This window comes from Clarias gariepinus, chromosome 25 (assembly GCF_024256425.1).
Source record: "Clarias gariepinus isolate MV-2021 ecotype Netherlands chromosome 25, CGAR_prim_01v2, whole genome shotgun sequence".
NCBI lineage: Eukaryota > Metazoa > Chordata > Actinopteri > Siluriformes > Clariidae > Clarias > Clarias gariepinus.
Window position 1 is genome coordinate 3242521 of NC_071124.1, and position 24687 is coordinate 3267207.

At 42.2% G+C, this 24687-nt stretch overlaps 1 protein-coding gene across 2 annotated transcripts in view; it reads left to right on the forward strand.

The window, feature by feature from the left end:
- The first annotated feature begins 8692 nt into the window (after positions 1–8692).
- The window catches only part of xkr4 (XK related 4), a 59268-nt gene continuing 43273 nt past the window's right edge, over positions 8693–24687 (forward strand). The window contains exon 1 of one of the 2 annotated variants that reach the window (XM_053486161.1): positions 8693–9252. In XM_053486161.1, coding sequence (XP_053342136.1) covers positions 8708–9252 — 545 coding nt within the window. In that variant the 5' untranslated portion in view covers positions 8693–8707. The remainder of the gene's footprint in view (positions 9253–24687) is intronic. The other variant, XM_053486160.1, reaches the window with a different exon arrangement.

The following is a 24687-nucleotide window of genomic DNA, read 5'->3' on the forward strand; positions in this document are numbered from 1 at the left end:
GTATGTGTGGAATTTATTTGTTCGGGGGAAAAAAAAAACGTTCCTGGATGAAAAATGTTCCTCCTTCATGTTAAGGAACTGACTCCGCCCACCACCCAGGAAATCCAACAAACAGGCCAGTGTTAATTTATATGCAAATGTTACATTGTATTTGATTGAACTCTGGCATCCGGACCCTACACATCGAATTTTATAATTATAATTTTAACCGATTGGGTTACATAAATATTTACCCCCTGGACAGTTGCCATAAATGGGAAATCTAGCTATGGAGACCCAAATGTTTTGTTTGTTTGTTTGTTTGCACTCATGTTTCTAACCCAGGAAACTCCCCATTAATACCGATGCAGTTGTGATCAAGGTTTTTTACATTTCTGTCGGGTCTTTGACTCTGATGTGTTTTCAGGGCAAAAAGTGAATTTTTTATTTATTTATTTTCCCCTCTGACCTGAGCTTTATCCGAGTCTGTGCATATTCATCCAGATGTCAGTCGATATGGAGAGGGCCAGGGTCAGGTCCTCCGCCTCGCTGAGAGGAGTAGCTTCTTAACATGCCCCTCGTCTCCAATTTAACCTTCATTATCTCACGGAACGAGGCGAATAAATCAGCCGAATGCTGATCGAGTCCAAATAAATTGCAAACGGCCAAAAAAAAAAAAAAAAAACGGAGAGAGAGAATTTTCAGTTCCTAGAAATCTGAATTTCAAAAAGCAATGATTGTTTTTTTGACTAATAGGAGCTTCATGGTTGTTGATTTGTGCTTTTTTTTTTTTTTTTACATTCCTAGAAACCATTCAACAAGCATGCTCTTTGTACATGAGGTTTTTTTTCATTACTTGTCTATGTCTTCAACATGGTCACTTCTGAAAGCTGGGAAAGAAAAATGAAAAGGTAGGAGATGTTACCAAGAGCAACCGAAGCAGATAGAACGAGGAGCTGCTCCGAAATCAGCTGCTGGTTTTATTTATTTATTTATTTATTTATTTATTCATTTATTTTTCATAATAACTCTTCAAATTTCTTTTTTTTATATTTCTTTTCATAATCTTAACCCATTTGGGCATCACTTAAACATTCTTAGTGTTTAGAAAATATTTTCCAGAGGATGTGGATCCTATAGTTGAATTGTGTAGATCGGCAAAGGTTATTTTATTTCATTTTATTTCAGTTATTTATGGATAAAGAGCATAAAAGTAGTCACTGTATAATAATATACACCCGCTACCATCACCACCACCATCAGTCCAAATTAATTGGTTGATTGGAGTCAAGCTGTGTGTGCTTAAAGAGTCATGTGATCTCACGTTACATTAAATCCACCTGTTTGTAGAAGATCCTCCAGGTTTTAGGAGAACATCCCTAAACACACAGCATCATATAGTGAAATGAGATACCGACTGGGACAGAGTCTGGAACAAAGTTCTGAGAAACCTTTTTATTTTATTCTCTGGGTTTCTGTTTAACATCGCTAAAGAAATTAACAGTGAGTACAAAAAGGAGCTTTTTTCAGGATTTAACAAAGAAACCTCACTCTTGTTGTAATGTGTGAGAGAAGGTGTTTGAATCAAAACGATCAGATCGTCCCAGATGAGCAAGACAAGGGTGACGGTGCTGAGGGATAAACTCCCTGAGATGGTAACAGGAAGAAACCTTGAGAAGAACCCGACTCGACAGGGAACCCATCCTCATCTGGGTGATAACGGATAGCAGGGATTGATCTGAAGTCATACTGTGTGTTAGGACGCTGGAAGTTCAGAATAACAGGAGATGTGGAGAAGTTAAAAACATATAGTCAGTAGACACTGTAATGTGAGAGCTAACCAAATGTTAGCAGTGCAATGCTAAAGACAAATATCATAAAGCATAGACGTCACAAGTAATAACGATTCAAAGCTGGGGCAAAACTCTGGCCTCTGGGCCTTTTATAATGTCTAAGGGATCAGTTGCTAAGGTGCTCTAAACTGGTTGCTAGGGCGGGGCTTGAAGGCTTCACAATGACCCTGAGTAAAATGAGCCCGTCTGCATGTCTCTATGGCAATGGGATCCACAGTATCTTCACCATTATATGTCAATGGGGCAAATTTGGGCACCTCTTGCACCCCAGGGGTACAACTTGTACCCTCGTGCGGGGTATCATCTGGCACAGCTTGCATGGCACTTCAAATGTAGTAAATTTTATATTTCTATAAAATTCTTGGTCTCTTCCAATGAGGATTTGGCCTCAATGTTAAGTCTATGGGATTTTTTAGGGTGGGGTTGTTTAGAAAAGTAATGGCACCCCGAATAATTTAAATAAGCTGCATGATTTGGCATCTCTTTCATGGGTCTACGACAAACGGTACGGGACTTACATGCCAAAGTTTTTTTGGAAAAAGAATACAAAAAAAAAAAGTAAAAAAATAAATTGATAATAATAATAATAATAATAATAATAGGCCTGCAAGATAAATATAATTGATGCTTTGCTTCACAAGCACTATTAATAATATCCACTTAATTGAATTTTTATTCTAATAAGTGAAATGAAATAAAATGCTGATGTTCAACTCTGAGCGGTTGGAACAGACGAGAGGGGAAATGAGGTCGCCGCTGAGGTTGTGACATAAACAACTAGTTATTAAGTTGTTTAGAAACTTTGCAGATTGTTGCAGCAAAACATTATTTTTATTAATGTATAATTTACATGAATAAAAATAAATGAATGGAGACTCGAGACTTTTGCACAGTACTGTATGTATATATATATATATATATATATATACACACACACACACACACACACACATATTTATCATGTTCCAGATGGGAGTTTTCCTTCTTCTTCTAGTCGTGTTAATGCTGAAGTGTGTTTCACTTGTATCTGTGTCTGGATCTAAATTTAGTCTGAAGAACCGTCCAGGGTGCAGATCGTGCACAGCCACCGGCCCCGGAGGTCTCGTTCCCACCACCTCGCTCGCTCGCTCGCGCTGATGCTGATGAAATGATCTGCTTAACACGCCAGCTCTCCTCTGGTGCACTGACCATCAGCCCCGGTGCCATGGGCCTCTGTGATGGGCGTCCTTATACACACACACACACACACACGCTCACACAGACCCAAAGGGCTCAGCTATGAGAGGAGGTTTCCATGCCAACGGCTGTTAGTCTAGCAGAACCAAGTGACAGATTGACAGAAACAGAAATCATAACCAAATCCATTACATCGAGCTTCTTGGCATGCACGTGCACGTCGACACCATCAGGCTTTTTCTTCTCTTTTTTTTTTTATTCTGTATTCCCAGCGATGTGCATGCATTACTGATAAACTTCTCAGTGCATGCTGCATGACCATGGCTGCCAAATCTGATAGATTTTCTTTCCAGCCTGAAGTCGTTTCACACACTTGGGGAAAGTTTGGTGCACACACACACACACACACACACACTCTTTCTGTGCAGCCATGACAGGCTTGATTTCGGATCACGGCTCAGGCTTTAACGTGTCAGCATCTCGGCTTCACGGTGGCTCTGGCTAGTTTGACTCCGACCCACTTTCTGCCCGACAAGTCTTTCTCTCGGCGTGAGAATCTCTTCCGGTTTCTGTCGCACCGGCCGCCTGTCTCACTCGAGGCTCGCGCCTGGAGCCTGGGAAATGCAGATTTGTTGCCAGGCAACCGTAGCATGCCGGCATCGGTGACGCTTCACATCCTGGCTGGAAGTGAGACAAATGCTTTATGCAGCACTTATAAGATGAAGTGATGAAGATTTTATACATGTGCAAGGTTATGTAAGGAATTAAACACACCAGGCGTCCGTGCTTTATTTATTTATTTGTTTTATTTATTTTTTCTATCGCATCACCTTCTGGAGTGTTTATTTCTTCTCATATCGCATCGATTAACCGTAGAGATAAAGGGAGTTCAGTTCACGTAACACCAGTCTTATTCACCATTCACTATCATTTTTTAAATTCATTTTAGTGGTTAGCACTGTCGCCTTGCACCTCCAGGGTCCGGGTTCGATTCCCAGCCAGGCTCGATTCCTGTCTCTCTGTGCATGGAGTTTGCATGTTCTCCCCGTGTTTGGTGGGTTTTCTCCGGGTTCTCCGGTTTCCTCCCACAATCCAAAGATATGCAGGTTATCCTAATTGGCGTTCCCAAAATGCCCATAGTGTGTGTATGTGTGTGTGCCCTGCGATGGATTGGCACCCTGTCCAGGCTGTACCCTGCCCTAAGTCTCATGGTATAGGCTCCAGGTCCCAGTGCCCCTGAATACAGGATAAAGCGGTGTAGAAGATGAGTGAGTGAGTGACTCGTACGAATCGACAAAGTTCCTGTGGAAGTTACCAGAGCAGGGAATGAAACTGTGAAACAGCATTTCCTGCTTCAGTAGGGAGGACCTTCACCATTAGAGCAAATTCGGGCACCTCTTGCGCCCCAGGGGTACAACTTATACCCCAAATTATACCCCAACAACTTATACTTTTTTGGGCAGTAAATTGTCCCCCCTTACATAATGTCAGATAGACGCTTCTCTATAAACAGGATGTGATTGGAGAGTAGTCTACAGTATGTTACAGACGCTTTCTGGAAGAGAACTCCAGAGACGAGTTTGTTCTTATATTTGCTTTTTTTTTCAACCTATTGCAACGTTTGTAAATTGTACATTTACTGGCGTTTTTAAATTGCCCGTAGCGTGTGTATGTGCGTGTGTGTGCTCTCCGATGGATTGACACCCTGTCCAGCGTGTGTCCCCTTAGATATAGGGCTGCGTTACAGATGGTAAAATGTCACACTTACGCTATAATCCTACAGGTGGCGCTCTCTAAATAATTCACACACCTGCAGGCGGCGCCGTGTCCTGTGTCGTGGAAGCAAATCATTTGTAAATTTGTTTAGAATTGGATAGGCTCTAAGGCCCCCGCGACCCTATAAAGCGCTATAGACGATGAGTGAGTTGTTGTTTTTGATTATCCATGGAGGGAGACTCAGTGACGTCTGGGAGTTTTTCATCAAAAGAAGAAGAAATTAAAGAAATCTTCCTAAGATAATTGATGTTTATACTGTAGCTGCTTTGATGTAGCTGAGGACAGGAAGTGACTTGCAACACTGGAAGCATTACATTTAAATCAAAAAACTAAAAGTAAGAGATCAAAAAGTAAAATGCATCATTCTTAAATTGATAAATGTTCTAATCACTGGTATGTTTCTGTAACGTAAGAGGACTATAATAGTAATAATAATAACAATAATCTACAATTTTTCTATAACAGTACATCCTGCTATGCTTTAATCCTAAATGAATTTCTGTTTACGCAGCAGCGAGGTCGAGCCGCACACACAGACTTCCCCCGAACACGTCCGTGAGCGTCTCAGGAGCTCGTCTCAGGAGCTCGGCTCAGGCCTCAGGTACGGCGGCGCGAGCTGCGGGTTTGGTTACAGTTGTGATGGCTGCTCTGTGTGATCGCTGCTGTCATAAAGAATCAATCTGTGAATGCTTGCTGCGAGAAAGCGCTGCTCCGGGGATCCGGCCGCAGTCCTCTGAAGAACACTCGAGTTCAGATCGATGAGAGAAGACAGCCGTGATTATACTCTGGCTGCACAGAACGGCCCGGGCTCCGCTGTTCAAAAACTGGCCTGGTTTATATGTACGTGTATCTTCGATTTATTTTTAAATTAGGGTGATGTTTCACCAGATATAAATTGACTAAGCGATGGAGCGGTTGTGTGTTTTTGCGTAGGAAGCTAATTAGGATAATAGTTTTAAAATATTTTGTGGACATAAATTAGCAGGGAAATTACAGCAGGGCGGGATTCTGTTCTCGTCTGTAATTATCGCCCATTATTGCTTCAATAAAAGAGCATTATCTTAATCATTTTAGAAGTTCATCTAACATATTTTGAAATAATCGGTATTGTGCAGAGGCGTTCATGCTGGTTTGAATCAAATTTAAATCTCAATGAGTGCAAAAAGCCTGAAACCTGTAATTATCCAGCTCGGATAGAGCGCAGAGTGAGAACCCAGGACTGAATGCTGAGGTCATGATGATGGCTCTGTGTGTGTGTGTGTGTGTGTGTGTTGTTGTGAGCGTGTATGTGAGTGTCAGTGGGGTCTGTATAGCTCAACCCACAGCTCATGTCACGCTGCCAAGGCCTCACACACTTGATGATGACAGATGGTGTCATCTCCGAAGCCTGACCAGGTGGCGCCGAGATGACGGCCCGAGGCAGAGCGCTGCGGTGATTGTTTACTGTACATCAAGCTCTTGTTTTCTCTCGCACTAAAATATTTCACATGCAAACTGTCCGAGGATGTCCAGTTCAATCAATCGCAAGCTGACACGGTTTCTTCATGGCTCCTCTGAGATGCGCTCGACGCTCGCTGGTTTCAATTCCGAGCCAATTTTACCATCTCGAGGCTGGTGGAGTAGATGTGCATTTGCAAAAAGCTCCGCCCATATCAATCTTAATTCATCCCTAAAACTAATACATGACCACTTTACTCTGCTACCACTTTGGTTAACGGTTTCCAACGTTACTCACACAAAGCCACTCTGATAGTGGTGCAGTGGGATTTATCTCTCACGTCATTTCTAACTAAAGAGAGCAACGCTTTAGTCCTTAACACTGTCTAGCTCTTTCACCCCGTCATCTGTACACTCTACACAAACCGATCAGCTTTCAAAGCTTTATGAATAACGCAGTCAACATGGGCGTCCTCGTCCTTGCTTGAAGATCGCTCACCATCTGAATCGACACTCGGTGATGTTACGTACAGTGTATAACTTTCGAAATGCTTACATTTTCTTATTTTTAATTAATATAATAGGTCGCCTCGCACCTCTTGGTCCTGGGTTCGATTCCCTTCCTCAGGGTCTGTGTGTGTGTGTGTGCAGTTTGCATGTTCTCCCCATGCTTATTGGGTTTCTTCCAGGTACTACAGTTTCCTACCACAGTCCAAAGACATGCAGATTAGGTTGTTTTGCGTTCCCAGTGAATAAGTTTGTGTATAACCTGCTTCGTACCCGAAGTCTCCTGAATTGCGCTCCACACTTCCTGTAAAAACCCTGTAAACAGGATGAGTGGAATAGAAAATGAATGAATAAATAAATTCATAAATGTAAAAAATTTATTGCATGTCGCTTGGGGCATGGTGGCTTAATTATTTGCATAATTGTGCATTATTGTTGCGTACGGGTTCGATTCCCACCTCCGGTCTGTGTGGAGTTTGCATGTTCTCCCCGTGCTTGGTGGGTTTCCTCCAGGTACTCCAAGTTTCCTCCCACAGTCCAAAAACATGCGGATTAGGCTAATTGGTGTTTCTGAATTGCCTGTAGTGTGTGTGTGTGTGTGTGTGTGTGTGCTCTGTGATTGATTAACACCCCTGCCTCGTGCCCAAAGTCTCCTCGGATCAGCTTCACACTTCCTGCGACATTACAGAAGATGAATGAAATATTGAATGAATGAAAAACCCAATACAATGTTGCACATCACAAAAAAGAGTCTCTTCTGGATTTTTTTTTTCTTTTACAAAGGTGACATTTATCACTTTGTTTGGCACTGCTTATTTTTTTCCTGCTATTAAATAAAGAGTTCACTGTCAGTACCCTAGCATTAATGATATCACTGTCGCCATGTGACGTCAGAGTGGCACAGCAGTGACCCAAAGCGAGCTTCTTAGGGGATTAATGACCACGCAATACAATACTGTACAGTACAGAACAAAACCAACCTGCAATACAGTACTGTTTCAGGGTGGAGTTTTCATTTAAATGTACACTTTGGAGAACATAATGAGTGTGTGTGTGTGAGAGAGAGAGAGAGAGAGAGAGAGAGAGCAGCCAAAGCAGGGCGTGCAGACAAGAGAGCGGCGCAGCTGCTCCATGGGGAGGGGTGTGTGTGTGTGTGTGTGTGCTGGGGCAGTAAATGTAATAAAGACAAATTATCACCCCAACAATAGCAGAGACGCATCTCTCCTGGCTTTATGGATGTCTCACCCATGTCTCACCCATGTCTCACCTCCCTGTGTGTAAAACCCCTGACAAAAACCTGCCTAGCTATTTACACGCTGTATATACACACACACACACACACACACACACACATATATATATTTATATTATATATTTTTCTAAAGGTTCCATGCTTTCTTTTTGTCTTAAAAAAAAAAAAAAAAGGCAGAAGAATGTGGAGAAGTGCTGGAGCTGCGCGCGCGCCCGCGCGCGCGGCGATGATGAGCGACGAGAGACGTGCAAAGAGATGATGTCATGGTTTTAAGCGGGATGGGAGGAGGATGAGGATGGATGGATGGAGGGAGGGAGTGTGTGTGTGTGTGTGTGTGTGTGTGAGAAAGAGAGGGAGGGAAGAAGAGGAGAGCGTAAGGTTTCGCAGGCAAAAAAAAGGGAAGCGGCGCTTTGTGATGCGCAGGCGGCGCCGTGTAGCTGGAGGAAGAGGATCTCTCTCTCTCTCTCTCTCTCTCTCTCACACACACACACACACACACACACACACTCTCTCTCTCTCTCTCTCTCACACACACACACACTCTCTCTCTCTCTCTCAGCCCAGCCCTAACGTCTCTCTCTCTCCGCCCAGGGGAAAGACAGGAGGGAGGCAGGCAGGCAGACAGGAGGGACGTGAAGGGAAGAGAAGAAAAGAGAGAGAGAGAGAGAGAGAGAATAAGGAAGAGAAAAGGGGAGAAAGAAAAAAAAAACCCGGGAGCACGGCTGCGATGGCGGCCAAATCGGACGGCGTCCTGAAGATGAAGAAGAGCGACGTGGCGTTCACGCCCCTGCAGAACTCGGACCACTCGGGCTCGGTGCCGGGGCTCGCGGCGGGCTCGCGGCCGGGCTCGGGCAGCGGCGAGGCGGACTTCACGCGCGGGGAGGCGCGCTGCTGCGGACCCGAGGACTCGACGTGCCTGCGGCTCGGGGGCGAGCGGCGGAAGTACGGCGCCTGGGACGGACTCTGGCTGGTGGCCGCGGCCGCCGTCTACTTCGCCGACGTCGCCACGGACGTGTGGCTCTCCGTCGACTACTACCTGCGCCGCGACTACTGGTGGTTCGGCCTGACGCTGTTCTTCGTCGCGCTCGGCTCCGTCTCCGTGCAGATCTTCAGCTTCCGGTGGTTCGTGCACGACTTCAGCACCGCGGAGAGCGACACCGCCGCGGCCCCCGACAGCACCAGGACTAACGAGAAGCGCTCGGCGCCGTGCGCCTTCTGCCTCTGGTTCTTACAGTCCGTCATTCACATCCTGCAGCTCGGACAGATATGGAGGTGAGCGAGCCTTCGGGACTCCCCGCGCGCCGGGACGGAAAGCCTCGTGCGTGCATCATTAAAAAAAAAACATCCGTTCTGTGGGGATCCACTGGCACCTGAGGTTTATTTAAATAATGATGTAGGCTCCTCGCTGCACTAAATTCTACTGCACCTAGAGTCATTTACACTCCACACACAGGCCTCAGGCGGAGTGTTCTGGGTGTGTTACCCCTGTACTTTCTCTTTAGCACAAATCCCATTTACATTCGTGCCATTTGCCAGACGCCCCCTTATTCATTTTCGTCTAAGGGGTTAAGGGCCTTGCTCAGGGGCCAACTCGGTGTTGGTGGGGGTTTTCGAACCTGGGACCGTAGTCCAATGCCTTAACCACTGGGCTACTCCTTCCCCTCGCACACAATACACACCCTGCGCTCCTTGTATTCATGCACTAACAAGCTTTTGTTAACCAGCAGGTTTTCTCTCTTTCTCTCTCTGTCTCTGCGTGCGCGTGTGCTCAGCATTTCTCCACCTTTCATTAGATCCCATAGACACACTCACACGCTGCACAGCCTCTCTGAGAAGTCTTCAGGGTGTGTTTCCCTCCCTCTCAAATCAGAAAATATACACCATGTTCTTGCATTAACCAGCTGTTATGAGCACTCCGAACAGGTCGTTTTATTGATCAGCCGATGGATTTCTGGGCCGTTTGTGTTTTGTGTTTGTGGTGGAAAGGACCAGGTCTCTAGCGCGTTACCTTTAGCTTTAGATGGCTGTGAGTTTCTGTGTGAGCGGTTGTCGTGGGGTATGAAGAAATATCTTGACATAAAACACTACACACCATGCATTTCTCATTTCTCGTATCCTTGCCCTAACGAGGTGTTATCCATGCTCTAATCGGGTCATTTTTAAAGAACTTTAATGCCTAGCCCCGATGTGTTTCTCTGTCTTTTATGTTTGTGTGTTTAAACGTCCCTGTATCTGGGATCACCATGGTGCTACATGGTGCATGCTGTCTGGGGTGTGTTACTCTTTGCTTTTTCGCATGCTGTGCTCATTCGTATGCTAACCAGGTATTGTGGAAACTGAAGAAGTCGCCTAACTAACTCTGTACTCTCTAGTAGTCTAATATTCCAAGCAGGTGGCATGTGGTTAGTGATTACACATTTTAGTCTTGACTCTGGAGACACGGTTAGACCGTGCATGGAGAGTTGTTATGAAAGTGCTAGGTTTTGGGCTGCGGTGTTAATAAGCGTGTGCCAATATTTATGATAGACATGCACATGGATGGACTTGGACATCACCTTGTGTTTTTTCCTCTTAAACTGTACAAACCTTTGTCTTCTATATGGGTCTATAAGCTTGCAACATCTTTAAATGTCTATAAAAGTGAGTCTTGGAGTCTTTATAAACTGTTTGAAAAGTCAAAGTCAAAGCTGGCTTTGGCCGTTGCTGGCTTTTCATGTGCTAATATTTATGCTATGCTAATCCAAATTAATGAAACATTCACCCAAAACACAACGTGATTTAATTCTAAGTACTAGTATAATAATCGATTCATACGTACTGTGCTTCCTTTTATGGCCTAATACCTGAAGCTAGCAATTGACTGGATAATTAATTAATTAAGTTGTTTTACAACCAGGCGATACAGTGGTGTAGCTACAGGTCAGGGGTTTGATTCCCACCTCAGGTCTGTGTGTGGAGTTTGTTCTCCCCATGTTTGGTGAGTTTCCTCCCACAGTCCAAAGACATGCAGATTAGGTTAACTGGCGTTCCCAAATTGCCTGTAGTGTGTGTGTTTGTGTGTGTGTAATGGATTGGCAGTGTCCAGGGTGTTGTCTACCTTGTGGCCAAAGTCTCCTGAAATCTCAGAGTTCCACTTCTGTCAGCAGAAGAACTGAGGTTACAATAGGAACCGTTAAAATCGCAGAAAGTTCATATTCTTAAATCTTAAGCGGTCGAGATTCTTTGGCCAATGTCATAGTTTCCTGTTCTTGTCTAGTAAGAGTGGACACCTGATGTCTTCCTCAGCTTTTGTAGTTTATCCATATGCACCTCAATGTTTTATTTTTTAATCATTTATTTATATATTTATATTATATATTATATCAATTATTTCTTTAAGTCTTTTTTTTCTTCGAAATTTAAATAAGAAACATATACGTACATATATACATACATGCATACATACATGGTATACCGTTTGTTTCCCTACCGGTTTCCCTCCCCGGACCCCATAAAAAAACAACAGCCAGTCAGAGAAATCAGAATTTACATAAATAAACAAATACACATCGAACATAATAATAATAATAATAATAATAATGAAAAGCTTTTCTAGATGATTATAATATAAGACTTCTTTAATCCAGTGAGCTCCCACTGGTGGCCACGTCTTTTTGCACTTTTGATCATTCTCCTAGCAACAAGGGAGCTAAAGGCCATCATATTAGCCTGGGCGTCATTCAGGTGAGCACTTGAATCAACACCAAAAAGTGCTATATTATCAAAAATAAAACTTAAAAAAAAAAATAATGTATATAACGTTGGGCTTCTCCTCAACATTTTACTTGTTGTGAGATGCTTTTCTGCTCAACACAGATGTAAAAAGTTACTGTAGCCTTCCTGGCAGTTCGTAGCAGTCTGGCTGATCTGTTCTGACCTCTCTCATCAACAACCCCTTTCCATTCCATTCTATACTGTTTTTTTCCCCGCACCATTCTGGTCCGGGAGCTCAGCCACCCATCTATCTAGGCTCCCGTCTGCAGGAGGCTGGAGCATCGAACAGATCGGGAGAAACATTCTGCAATACTTAAACCCACCCATCAACTGTCGCAACCATAATCACTCACTCATATCACACGTTCTGATGTTTGACTTCAACATCAAACTCTTGGATGAAGCACTTAGAGCCAAAAAATTATTTATGTATGTATGTATGTATATATGCATGGAAAATATTTTTTTTTGATCCCTTGAAGTCGAAGGTATACGCATGCTAATACTTATGCTAAGCAGGTAATATCAAGGGGGTAAAAAGGATATATCTGCAAAGGTGAACTCACCTCTGCTTTTTTTTCAGAATCCTTGACTCTCAAAAGACTATAACTTTTAACCTTTTTAAACCCATAACGGTGCAGTGATGACGCTCTTAAAGTTCACTTATATAATAATATAACACATAATAATTTAGGAATTATGCAGTATAGAAACTTGATGTAAGTTACAAGCTTTTACTTGCTAAAAATGCTACAAAGGTTGTACAGTGTGATTCAGTTTTGAAAAAGGGTTTGGATTAGGGTGTGTTTTTGCACAGACAAGCTGTGAGGCTAATTCTGGCTAATTATTATGCCTAGCATGTTTTAGGCAAGCTGTACGACGACATAAGCCTGGGTTTGGTTAAAAACATAAAACTTCCGCTAAGTCCTATTAATCAGTTGGATAAATAATGCACTCCAAAAAAATCACTCTCTTAGCATCAGAGCTATTAAAAGCAGTTAGCATCTGATTTGCTGATGTGTGTTGATGGAACGAGGTTACACCGGTTTCCCAAGTGGCACCATGTGGCGTGTGAACTTCTCGGGTCACCGCGCACATGGTGCGTTTTCTGTGTTAGCGGGTCAGTACGGTGGTTTTTACTCTGGGCTGTAAAGATGATCTAGATTATTTTTTTAAAATCCATGGAAATTTACTTCACATCTAGATTTCTTTTAAGTGAAACACTTCCTAATCTGAGCACAGAGATCCATCATACAGTACCTCATAGCTAAACTTAAATTTAACAATCCTGAACCTTAGAGTTAGCTTAAATCTTAAGTTATCTATCTTTGCTAAATAACTTAGCCATATGTTATACAATAAAATAATTTTTTTAATTTATTTCATTTTAATAATAAAAAATTAATTGGTGTGTAAAATGATTAGTGATTAGTTTAGATTAATTATTAATAAGATTAATTGCTAGCAATCTCGTGTATGCTAACCTGATCATGTGAAATCACGATACTTTGCTAGCAATCTAAAATAATATTAAAACATTTTAAAAATAGCCAAGTATGTCTTGATAGCAAACCTGGTCACATGACATCGTGATAGCTGGTTGGCTAACAATCTTAGCTGATTGTTGTATCAGCTATACATTAGACAATAAAATAAAGTGGTACAATATTTAAAGCTAGATTTGCTAAATGTCTAAGTGATGAAAAAAACATTAATAATACAAAAATGTATAAAAGAAGTTAAATTAGACTGCTTGTTAACAATCTTGCTTATGCTAAAATAGTTGGTAACCGGTGCTAACAGTGCTCAACAATTTGATTATTGTTAGCTGTTTGATAACAGTTTAGCTGACTCTTATCTCACTCGCTAGTGAAATTTGGTCTTGGATTCTGTTTTTTAAACAACAAAATGAAACAGATTAGCTTGTGTTTACTGACTTGCTAACTGCTAATATGCCACAGTCTCGGTTAAGCAAATTATTTCCAAGCAAAACATAACACACCATCACCACATTAGCTTAGACATTTTACCTTTATCTGGAATACAGGCACAGTTCATTAAGCTAATTAGCTGTAAACTTAAACAGCTTGCTTAAAAAAGATTACTGTTTTTAATTACACAATAAAACAGTTACGCTAATGCTAGCTTGCTTTCAGGATGAAAAGAGGTCCACTTTCAGTTTGGTTCTTAAAGCAGCCGGTACATGTATTTACTTATACATTTTTTCCATTAATGTTTTGATTGTTTTAGATGCAAAAATATAATAATATTGTAAAACATATTAGTAATATATAAAAAATATTGGTTATATTTTTTGAGTGGCTGGAACGGATTATCTTCATTTACATTACTTCTTATTAGAAAATTCATATTGCAATACGAATTTTCGCTCTAAGAACTCACATCCAGAACGGATTACATTCGTATGCCGAGGTACCACTGTACAACGTTCACCATTGGCCTCCATGGTCCTTTGTTGGACTACAGTGTTTCCTAAATGGATGGAGAAAATACAACTGTTCAGCTAACATTATCTGTCTTTGTGTGAAACCTGGGTTCATGCTAAGTAGGAGTCACGACATTTATCGATCTGTTTGTTGCTAAATCTGAGGCAGATCTGAGAACATGGGGAAAATGCTAACGAGATGGAGTTACGCTTCAGGGAAATGAAGAATTCAATGACATATTAGCAATGTGTTGTTGCTTGCACACTGACCATGATCTCTCTCTCTCTCTCTCTCTCTCTCTCTATATATATATATATATATATATATATATATATATACATACACACAGTGGGGGAAATAAGTATTTGTTCCCATACATAGAAATGAAAGTCTATAATTTTTATCATAGGTATATGGTAAAGGATTGAGACAGAATATCAACCAAATCCAGAAAAAGCACATGATTCAAATGTTATGAATTAAGTTTCATTTCAATTAGGGGAAATACCGTAAGTATTCGATCCCCAAGCAAAACATGACTTAGTACTCAGTAGAGAAACCCTTGCTGGACAGCACAGTGGGAAGACGTTTCTTGTAGTTGGTTACCAGATTTGCAAACATCTTGGGATGCATTTTGATCCACTATTCTTTACAGATTTTCTCTAAATGTTTAAGGTTTCCTGCCTGTTGCTTGGCAACTCGAAGTTACATCTCTCTCCATGAATTTTCTATTGGATTAAGGTCTGAAGACCGGCTAGACCACTCCATGACCTTAATGTGCTTATTCATGAGCCACTCCTTAGTTGCCTTGGCAGTATGTTTGGGGTCATTTTCATGCTGGAAGACCCATCCACAACCCATCTTCAGGAGGTTCTCATCCAAGATTTTACAACACATGGCCTCATCTGTTGGCCCCTCAGTGCAGCAAAGTCGATCTGTACCTTTAGCAGAGAAACAGACCCAAAGTATAATGTTTCCACCTCCGTGCTCGACTGTAGGGTCTGTGGTGTTCTTAGTGTCATAGTCAGCATTTTTCTTCCTCCGAAAACAGCAAGTCGAGTTAATGACAAAGAGCTCAATTTTGGTCTCATCTGACCACAGCAGTTTATCCCAATCTTGCTCTGTTTATTGGCAAACCTCAGACGGGTCTGTACATGTGTCTTCTTGAGGAGGGGAAGCCCTGCTGCGCTGAAGGATTTCAACCCATGCAGGCGTATTGTATTACCAATGGTTCGTTTGGTGATTGTCCTTCCAACTGCCTTGAGATCATTCACAACCTCCTCCCGTGTAGTCCTGGGCTGGTCCTTCATTTTTCTCATGATTATTCTTACTCCATGTGGTGCAATCTTGCATATAGGGCCATTAATGGTTACTTTGTATTTCTTCCATTTGTAAATAATCGCTCCAGCAGTTGTCTCCTTCTCACCAAGCTTCTAGCTGATGGTCTTGTAGCCCATTCCAGACTTGTGCAGGACTAAAATGTTGTTCCTGACTTGCTCTAACAGCTCTTCGGTCTTGCAGATGGTGGTGAGGTTTGAATGGAAGATAAAGATTTTGTGGACAGGTGGCTTTTATACACATAACACATAATTGTTAGGAGCAACTTCTTAAATTAATATTTGTACCACAAGAGCACATAACCAGTCTGTGAGAGGCAGAATTATTGTTGATTGGTAATCAATCCTTTACCATAAACCTATAATAAAAATTATAGACCCTTCATTTCTTTGTAAGTGGGCAAACTTAGAAAATATGTATAATATAGTGTATATATATATATATACTATCGGTCGAACGCTGACATGGTGTTTTAAACCCAATTAGCAGTGCATGTAGACACACAGGCTGCTACTCAGCGGGAGATGCTAACAGGATTATGAGCATTGATGGAGAAGGTGAGATGGAGAGACGAGACGCTTAGACACAGAGAGACCAAAATCAGTTTTGGACCTGAGGGACCTGAGGGACCGGTTGAGTCTAGTTTTAGATTAAATGACAATTTCAGCAGTGATTACCACTCTGTGTGTGTGTGTGTGTGTGTGTGTGCGTGTGTGTGTGTGGCTCAATATCTCATGCCATTTTTTCATATCACGTGTTAAGGCTTGTAAAGAGCATCTCAATGTGTTCTCGGTGGAGGATTGTCAAGGTGTTCACGAGCCTAGGAATGAGACATATTATTAAATGCTAACGCTAAAGACACCAATGAGATCACACAGTATCGAGGGCTGTTTTTTTCATGCGCTTGGTGCAGGTAGGGCACATTATGATATTTTAATTGCATCCTCGATCCAAAAGTACTGTAGATAATTTTTTGTCTAATTAGCTTAGCGCTATTCTTTAAATTAGAGTGTGTATGTGGGTTAGAGTGGGTTAGAGAAAATCTCAATATGTGAACATCTGGACTTTTTCCAGGTTTTAGTCATTTTGTAAATGAATTCTCAACGCCGATTGATTAGAAGGTGTTGATTAATTTTCTTTCACGGCACCCCTTCCAGTAGCACAGCTACGAATTACACGTTTATATCAAAGCCCTCATTGTAATACGTCATCGTTTCTATAGAAACAACCCATTCACATTGGAACTGATACGGGGAAGCACGTTAAACACTTGTGTGGTCTTTGATATGATTTTAAAGGGGCCTAATTATGCATAATTTTACCTTTTCGTTTAGATATCCAGATGGGTCTCCACTGTGTGTAGATTTCCTGCTAATGTGACCTCATATAAGAAAAGCTCCTACTCCAGCTTGTTGCTCAGCTCTGCTGTTCTGGAGAGGGGCGTGGCTCAGGAGTAGCTAATTTGAATAGACACAGAAACGGCGCACTTGAAAGAGGAGTGAAACAGAGGGAGTTTGAATTTTTTTTTAAAAGTGCATTCACTGAGGAGGTTATTCCAATGGAACAGGTATGAGATCTGTCTTAAAAGAAGTAGTAAAATGTGGGATCTGTAACATTTATGGAAGGAGTATCTAGTGTCAGAGATAAAGCTTTAACTTTGTTGTAAGTTTTTGTTTAGATTTTCAGCACAGAGGAGTTTTCAGTTAATATGACAGGCTAGAAAAATGGAAAATCGTCATGTTAACAGACGTAACAGTGACTTTGCCTCATTACTCCACCTGATTGTTGATTATTTTCCAATAACAGCGAGTCACAACACACGTTGCAAAATATAAACTACGTGCAATATCACTGATACCAAACATGGACTGATTTTTCCGACCAATTAGAGACCAAGGCTAATGGGCGTGGCCTGGTCTTTTAGTAAGCACCCTTGATTGACAGTGCTTTCTCTGAGTCTCTCAGGGCTGAGAATGAGAATTGTTATAAATTACATCAGATCAGTGATTTGGAAAGTTTATTCCCATTTCTGGTTTTAGGTTCCTATAGTTCTGATTAGGATTAGGATCATTATTATTGTTGTTTCTTTTACTTTGCTTCTCCACAAAGCCCTGGCTTCACACTCTGCTCCGTGATTTCTCAGTTTTATGTCTAACGTCTCGGTCAGATGCTTCATGTGACCTTCGTTTTAGAGGAATCTTTGTAGTCAAAGACGTCATAAAATTTCATTGCCATTCATTCATTCTGACGGATGATGTAAGGGAATGGTGGATTACAGCGTTACTGAATAATGTACGTATTATGGAAGAGCGTATACACCATGAGTGTTCAAGTATAACTCGTAATGCTGCTGTGAAATAAGCAGCTAAAATGACCGAATGGTGACAATATTTACTTTCTAACACTTAACTGTAAACGATTAGGTTGTGGCTTGAAGCCAGTTTGAAGTTATGATTTGTTCAGTGGGTTTTGGCCCACAGAGCCACAGGTTCTGATCTGACAAGAAGCATCTGCTTTGAATAAGCAGACTCCTTCTGTTTTGTTCTTTAAGCTAGTCCATTGGACGATGAGCTTCTTTCAGCTAAATAATTTAGGTAAGTGTATCTGATCTAAACAACACCAAAGAACATGATGGCTCAAGTTTAGAAATCTAGAGTCAATAAAGTATGGACAGTATTTTTATTGTGCTGCAATTTTCTTTTCAAGCATTTGGATCGATACGATGGAAAACATCCATATTTGGACCTCCACGTCTGGACTTCAGTCCCCCATTTTAGTGTTTTCTCAGCTCCAGCACATCGGATTTAACTAATCAGCTAAAAAAATCTTTTCTGAATTGACCTGGGTGTAGTAAAGCATTACAGAAACTCAAAGCAAAGCAGGAGGAGGATGTTCTTCTTAAACTTCAGTCCTGGAGAGGCAGTTTTAATACAGTCGGTCATTCTTCTTCTCAAACACCGCTGATTCAACAGATTCAACTAATCTGTAAATTCAGTAGGTGTATTAAGGTGTTAGTGAAATACCAACTGTAGCCCCTAAGGGACTGGAGTTCAAGGTGGCTGGTATTTATATAAATAAAAAAAAAGGTTTTGTCTGTACATTGTTCAGAACTCTTTACGTTTTATACATCTTAGAACCCGAAACTCAGAAATGTTTCTGTCTGCATGTCTGTATGTCTGTCCAGTCAGATTTTGTCACAGCATCACACGAAACCTTGTACTTGGAACAAAAATTATATCAACATGTTGACTAGAGATAAGTTTTGATTAGAACATACTGGGTCAAGTGAGTAAGTTGAGTGATAAAATGAAATAATAATATTATCTTTAGCTTTAACCTTCTAACTATTTCTCCAAACTATTTTTCCATCAACAATGTGTGCTTACGCTAGTATATAATAGATGTGATAGCATGTGTTCTATTCCCCCCTCCCAACCACCGGGAGGCGGTGTTATATTACCTGGGTACCTTGTTAAGACCTTCGTCATCACCACTATCAGATTGTCACATGGTGAAAGCCTTAATGTTACTGATGAGGCCCCACCGTATTCTAACATCGCCTCCCGGTGGTTATTATCTATACCAGCGATCTTGAAGAACCAGGACCTTACGTACAGATACAGTATGTACTGTATAACATGTGCTTGCTTTCATGCTGCTGGTGTAAATCTGCTGTACGGAAAGCTGGGGCAACACTTTTTTTTTCTCCCCTTTTTGCTTTCTTTAAAGCCTGCCAGTGGAGCAGCCGCGCTCCTCTGCATGTGGTCTTGGCTGATCGGTTCTCTTAATGAGCTGGACCTACATGATTGCACTGCAAATGAGCGTGCACCAAACTCCAGGGTGCTTCGGGCCTCCATGGTGACCAGGTGCTCGGTCTAAACGGAGCGTGGAGTATTTATAGCAGCTGGTGAGGGGGCCATCTTGGCAGCGCGACTGACCGACCCGTGTGACGCGCTGAGGTCTTCAAAGGCGTCATCGTGGCACCGGGGCACTCTCACTTCAACGAGTCGCATGCTGATATTGGTTAAATATAGGACGGCTTAAGAGCACTGGAATATATTGTCATTTAATCGAGGATGATCTGGTTAAATGGAGGATTTAAGCGACTGTGGGAGTGAGAATAGCTCCTGGTATTCTTTTCCAGTAAAAGGTTCATATCTCTGGAATAAAGAGGCAATAACGTGCTCGCTCTGTCGCCGCGATCCGTGCTAAATTACCATATTAAGTTACACATGCAGATGTATGCTAATGCAGCTGGTTTTATGTAAGGGAATGTAAATAGAGCTGTAGCGATCCATTTTAACTTTGCATCAGGAGAGCTAACACGTTTGTTCTCATATATGCTTAAGGATTATTTTAATATTATAAATGAATTCGAGATCCGCGCCTTGGCATCTGTGAAGGCCACGAGGAGATTCAGAAATGAATGGCAACTTTAAAACGTACTACAGAATCCATTCATTCAGCTTCTGTACCGCTTTATCCTGTGTACTGGGTCCTGGCGGGCCTCGAGCCTATTTCATTGAGAACATGAATTAATCTAAACTGCATGTCTTTGGACTGTGGGAGGAAACTGGAGTACCCACCCCACCAAGCACGGGGAGAACGCTCCATGCAAACTCCACGCACACAGATCCTGAGGTGGGAATTGAACCTCGACCCTTGAGGTACAAGGCCACAGTGCTTACTACTACGCTACCGTGCCACCCTAAGGAATCCAATCAAAGAATAAAAGCGAGCTGTTATGACTTTTCTAATGCAGAACTCCACCTTGAACCATGTGATGCGTTTAGCGATTCTGGGGCTAATTTGTTGTCCTTCGCTGTTATACATGTAAGACGCTAGGTGTTTTCATGTTGTACCGTTGTCACAGAAGGATATAATTATTGCTAGCACTGGTGCAGCGGGCAAAATATTTCTGGAATCTCAAACATCGATGCGTTCAGCTCGAAGAATGCAATGAAGCAGCATGAGGCCATTGACCTGAGTTATGGCTAGTTAGCATGACTGCGACGATGACAGTTTTAGCGTGAAATGTAGCTTTGTAAGATGTAATGAAGGAAATCTTTAAACTCGAGTGACCAGCATGTTGATGAAAGACATTTATCCTCAAAAAAAAGACTAGTCGGAATTTCGCCACGACAAAATTCTTTGCAACAAAGATTACAAAGATTCGTATGCAAGCTGGATTTTTTCCCTTCAACTGACACCCGGTAGAAATGTTGACGCATGTTTCAAAGAGATCACCAGTCCAACAGAAGGCAGCGAGCGCTGTTCATGCTGTGCAGTTCATGCTGGCTCATCACTCCGTCCTCTATCTCTGCACCCGCACGCAATTCCACTCGTACTGGCTCTTTCGGCTTTCGTGATGGATTTCGTGTTGCAATGCTGCAGACCTTTCGGTTTTATCCGAATGCACGCTCGAGGTGCTGTTCGAGTCACGCTTCGGTGTAGGACAAAACAGAAACAAACCACAGTGTCCTTTCTTTTAATAACCCCAGGAATGATGACCATGTTCCAGAGTGCAAATGTTCGGGCTGATGCAACCGAGGCAAATACAAGCGACCTGGAAAATGTCTAAAGCTAGCGTGATAAAAGAGGTAAAATCTATAATCCACCTTTCTTGCAGGTCCCAAGGGACACACCGGAGCCAGAGGCAGGACAGATTATTAAGACTCGTCCAGTGGGACATGGGTGGGGCTGAGAGCAGGCAGTTCAGTAATCGTACTCAAAACAGAAGGCTTAGGGTTAGGAGCTGGAAGGTAACGGACATGACATAACTTTAATGCATCTTGAACATGAGCTGGTTCGGAGAAGTTTAAAAGGCAGACAAGCATAAATCATATCGCTGGGTTGATGCTTCACTTTACTATTTAATGTTAGAAGAGTCATTTCTCATAGACATTTCTACTTCAAAAAAAATCCAAACTCTTGCCCCGTGGGCTTCCTCGGTGACCAGGTGCTCCGTACGAAGTTAAATTGGGTGTGGAGAATTTACGACAGCTGGTTGGAGGCCGTCTTGGCAGCATGAGCGACCAGCATGATCCATGGATTCTCTCTTTATCAGCGACCAGCCTGATCCTTAGACTCTCTGTTTATCTGATTAGCTGTACGGCATTAGCCCTTTGGAGATATTTAAAATACACAGACTGATGTGTACAGCTGTGTGGATTAGTTTCAGCCGATGTATGAAAGGTAGACGCACATTTGGCTTTAGAAGGCAGGAAATCAGGAAGCCCCAGAGAGTGACCAGATGTGGCTATTGTATCCTTTCCTGGAGTTCAATCCTTTTTTTCTTAATGCAGCTCTACTCTCTCTCTCTCTCTCTCTTACACACACACACACACACACCATTTCACTGTTGCGCTCCTTCCACTTGCCTTTTAATTAATGTTGGAAAATACAATTATGGATGGCAAGCATGGCTCATTTAACAAACAAACAGGTTGAAAAGTGAGAGAGGCCCGAGTGGAAGGGTGCGCCGTGCCGTGTGTAATGTATACATGTGCTCTGAAGAACTCCTCCCCAAAGGAGGCATTAGCTAGACTGATGTCTTTAAACACTCAGCTCTTACTGCTCGGCTTCGACTCTACACTTTATTTCTGTGATCGAAGTCGGTGCATACTTAAGTGCAGAGGATTTTTTTTTGTGGCCAGTAGCTTTGATTCCGACCACCCTGTGCTGCCATTCATGGTGTTAAGCTAATGAATGATGGGCCGTCCATCCTGAATCTGTCTTGTCCTGCTTTAAATACTATAGACTAGTAACGTATCTCTTCTTAAGGTTGTCGTTTTTCTCGATTTTCTTGCAATTTGACTTGCATGAGACTTGACTTGCGTTCAGGTCTTCTCTGTAGTATTAATAGGACAATATAAATATTGTGAAGGTTGCAATTAAAGGATATTACGCTGAGCAAGAAACACTAATCAACAAATCAACTAATCTGAAATTCATCTGGTTAGACACGCACTTCTAGCTAGTAGTACAGCTTTAAAGAAACTGGTAGTGCTGTCAAGCAGAATGATTTATCCAAGACTCAAAATAGTACTGTCTATAAGAGTCAACATTGCACTTTTGAAACTTTTGGGATTCAAGTTATACCCTGGTGGCACGGAGGCTTAGTGGATAGCAATGTCGCCTTGCATCTCCAGGGTCCATGATTGATTCCCGCCTCGGTGCATGGAGTTTGCATGTTTTCCCCGTTCTTGGTGGGTTTCCTCCCACAGTCTAAAGACATGCAGATTAGGCTAACTGGCGTTTCCAGATTGCCCATGGAGTGTGTAATTTGTGTTTGCCCAGCGACGGATTGGCACCCCATCCAGGGTGTACCCTGCCTTGTACCCAGAGTCTCCTGGGATAGGCTCCAGGCCATGATCCTATATACAGGATAAAGAGGTATAGATGGTGAGTGAGTGAGTTTAACCCTAAGCTTAACACATAGCTAAGGAGACTTTCAATTAAACTGACAGGTGTGGGGGGGGGTTAAAGGGCTTGATTAGTGACTGAATAGTGGCAGCTTGGATGCATTGGGATATGAACTCATAACCTTTTAATCAGGAGTCTAGTTTGCTAATACTGTGGCAGTGGCAGTCAGTTTCCTTGACTAGAATTTTACAGTTTGGGTCTTTGGACTGTCACTTGACTTGGTTTGTACAGCTTAGAGGGTGAGGATCTTGAGACTTGAATTTGAGTTCGACTCCACAGCTGGGGACACCTCGGTGACCTGACTCTGACCCTATGGTTTGGAAGCTGTGCAGATTCGGACACAGGTACAGTGCATTGGTACTCAGAATCTGGACTTGAATAAACTTGCACTTTTGTCTTTGACTTAAATTTTATGGTATAAAATCATTTCAGACTCTGTAACTTTGAAACTAGGATCCTACAACTGAAGACTTGACATTGACTTTGAGACTGTGGACACTTGGCACTTGGGCACATTGGCGTAATTTGGGTTGGGATTGTAACCCTCCCGATAATCCACACTAGGCATGCCTGAGGTGGGGGGGAGTGGGGATGGGGAAGGGATTGGGCTCGTCCTCGTACAGCCCGTGTTATGAACCCAACGATACGCCACACTAATGGAGGCCCCACCCTGCATCCAACAGTACCCAGAGAATCCGGTGATAACATCAGGCACCAAAACACATGGCCAAGTGTCTCGTGGAGTCATGCCCCGAGGCTTCAGAGGGGCAAAAGGGGAACGGACACAATACTGAGTATAATACTTTGTGTTGTAATGTTATGTGTGCAACTGCAATCTCCTGACTCGGATTCAAGTCCGGTGTGTAGTGCCGCGTCTCTTTCTATATCGATATTTTGTCGTTCTTTGTTTGGAGGCCTGAAGAACAGCTCCACAAATTACTTGCCATCTTTATATCGATCTTGATTACATCTTTGCTTTTAAAAGAGTCCCGGTCCTGCTTGTTAACATCTTCTGTCAGGCCATTATGTTTTAATGCTTATTGGCAGAGGCATAGCATTTCATTTAATCTGATGCATTCAACTGTCATGATTATGTATGAGCACGAGTACAACCTGGTCATTTGGTTTATTGAGACTTAAAGGTATCATTAGAAAAACTGGAATAAACTTTGGTGTGATTCTTTACTGATATTTCTGTCGTGTTTCTGGATGAGAGCGGCGACCCGACCCATTGTGTGCATTCTGAGCTTAATTGGTTTACAGAAAAATGTCATCACGACTTTTTTATAAGAATAATTAGCCCTGGGCTTTGCTTCTTAGAAAGCTTGAAGGTTGGACCAGAATTTGACATCTTATATGCCAGAGTTCCACTTAACAACTCTTAACAAATACACTCATATGGATATGTTTCGAGTTCTTCATAGTCGTTTGGTGTTGATATCATGTGTCCTCCTACTGCCCACAGCAATGCCTACCGGTGATGAATATTTAAAGTGTTACGTACATGTGTGTGTGTGTGTGTGTGTGTTCAGGCTGTAGCTCCTGCATTATTAAAGAGCTCTCGTGCTTTTGTTTGTCTCTTGCTACACTGGGTCACAGTGGACCACCGTAAACACCACCATCACCACCACCACAGCACACGACAGCGATTTTTAACAACATAAACTCTCAAGAAGCAGCAAGAGCTTAAGGTCAAAAGGGTTAGTTCAGGCTGAGTTGAAAAAAAAAAACAAGGAGTGTGTTG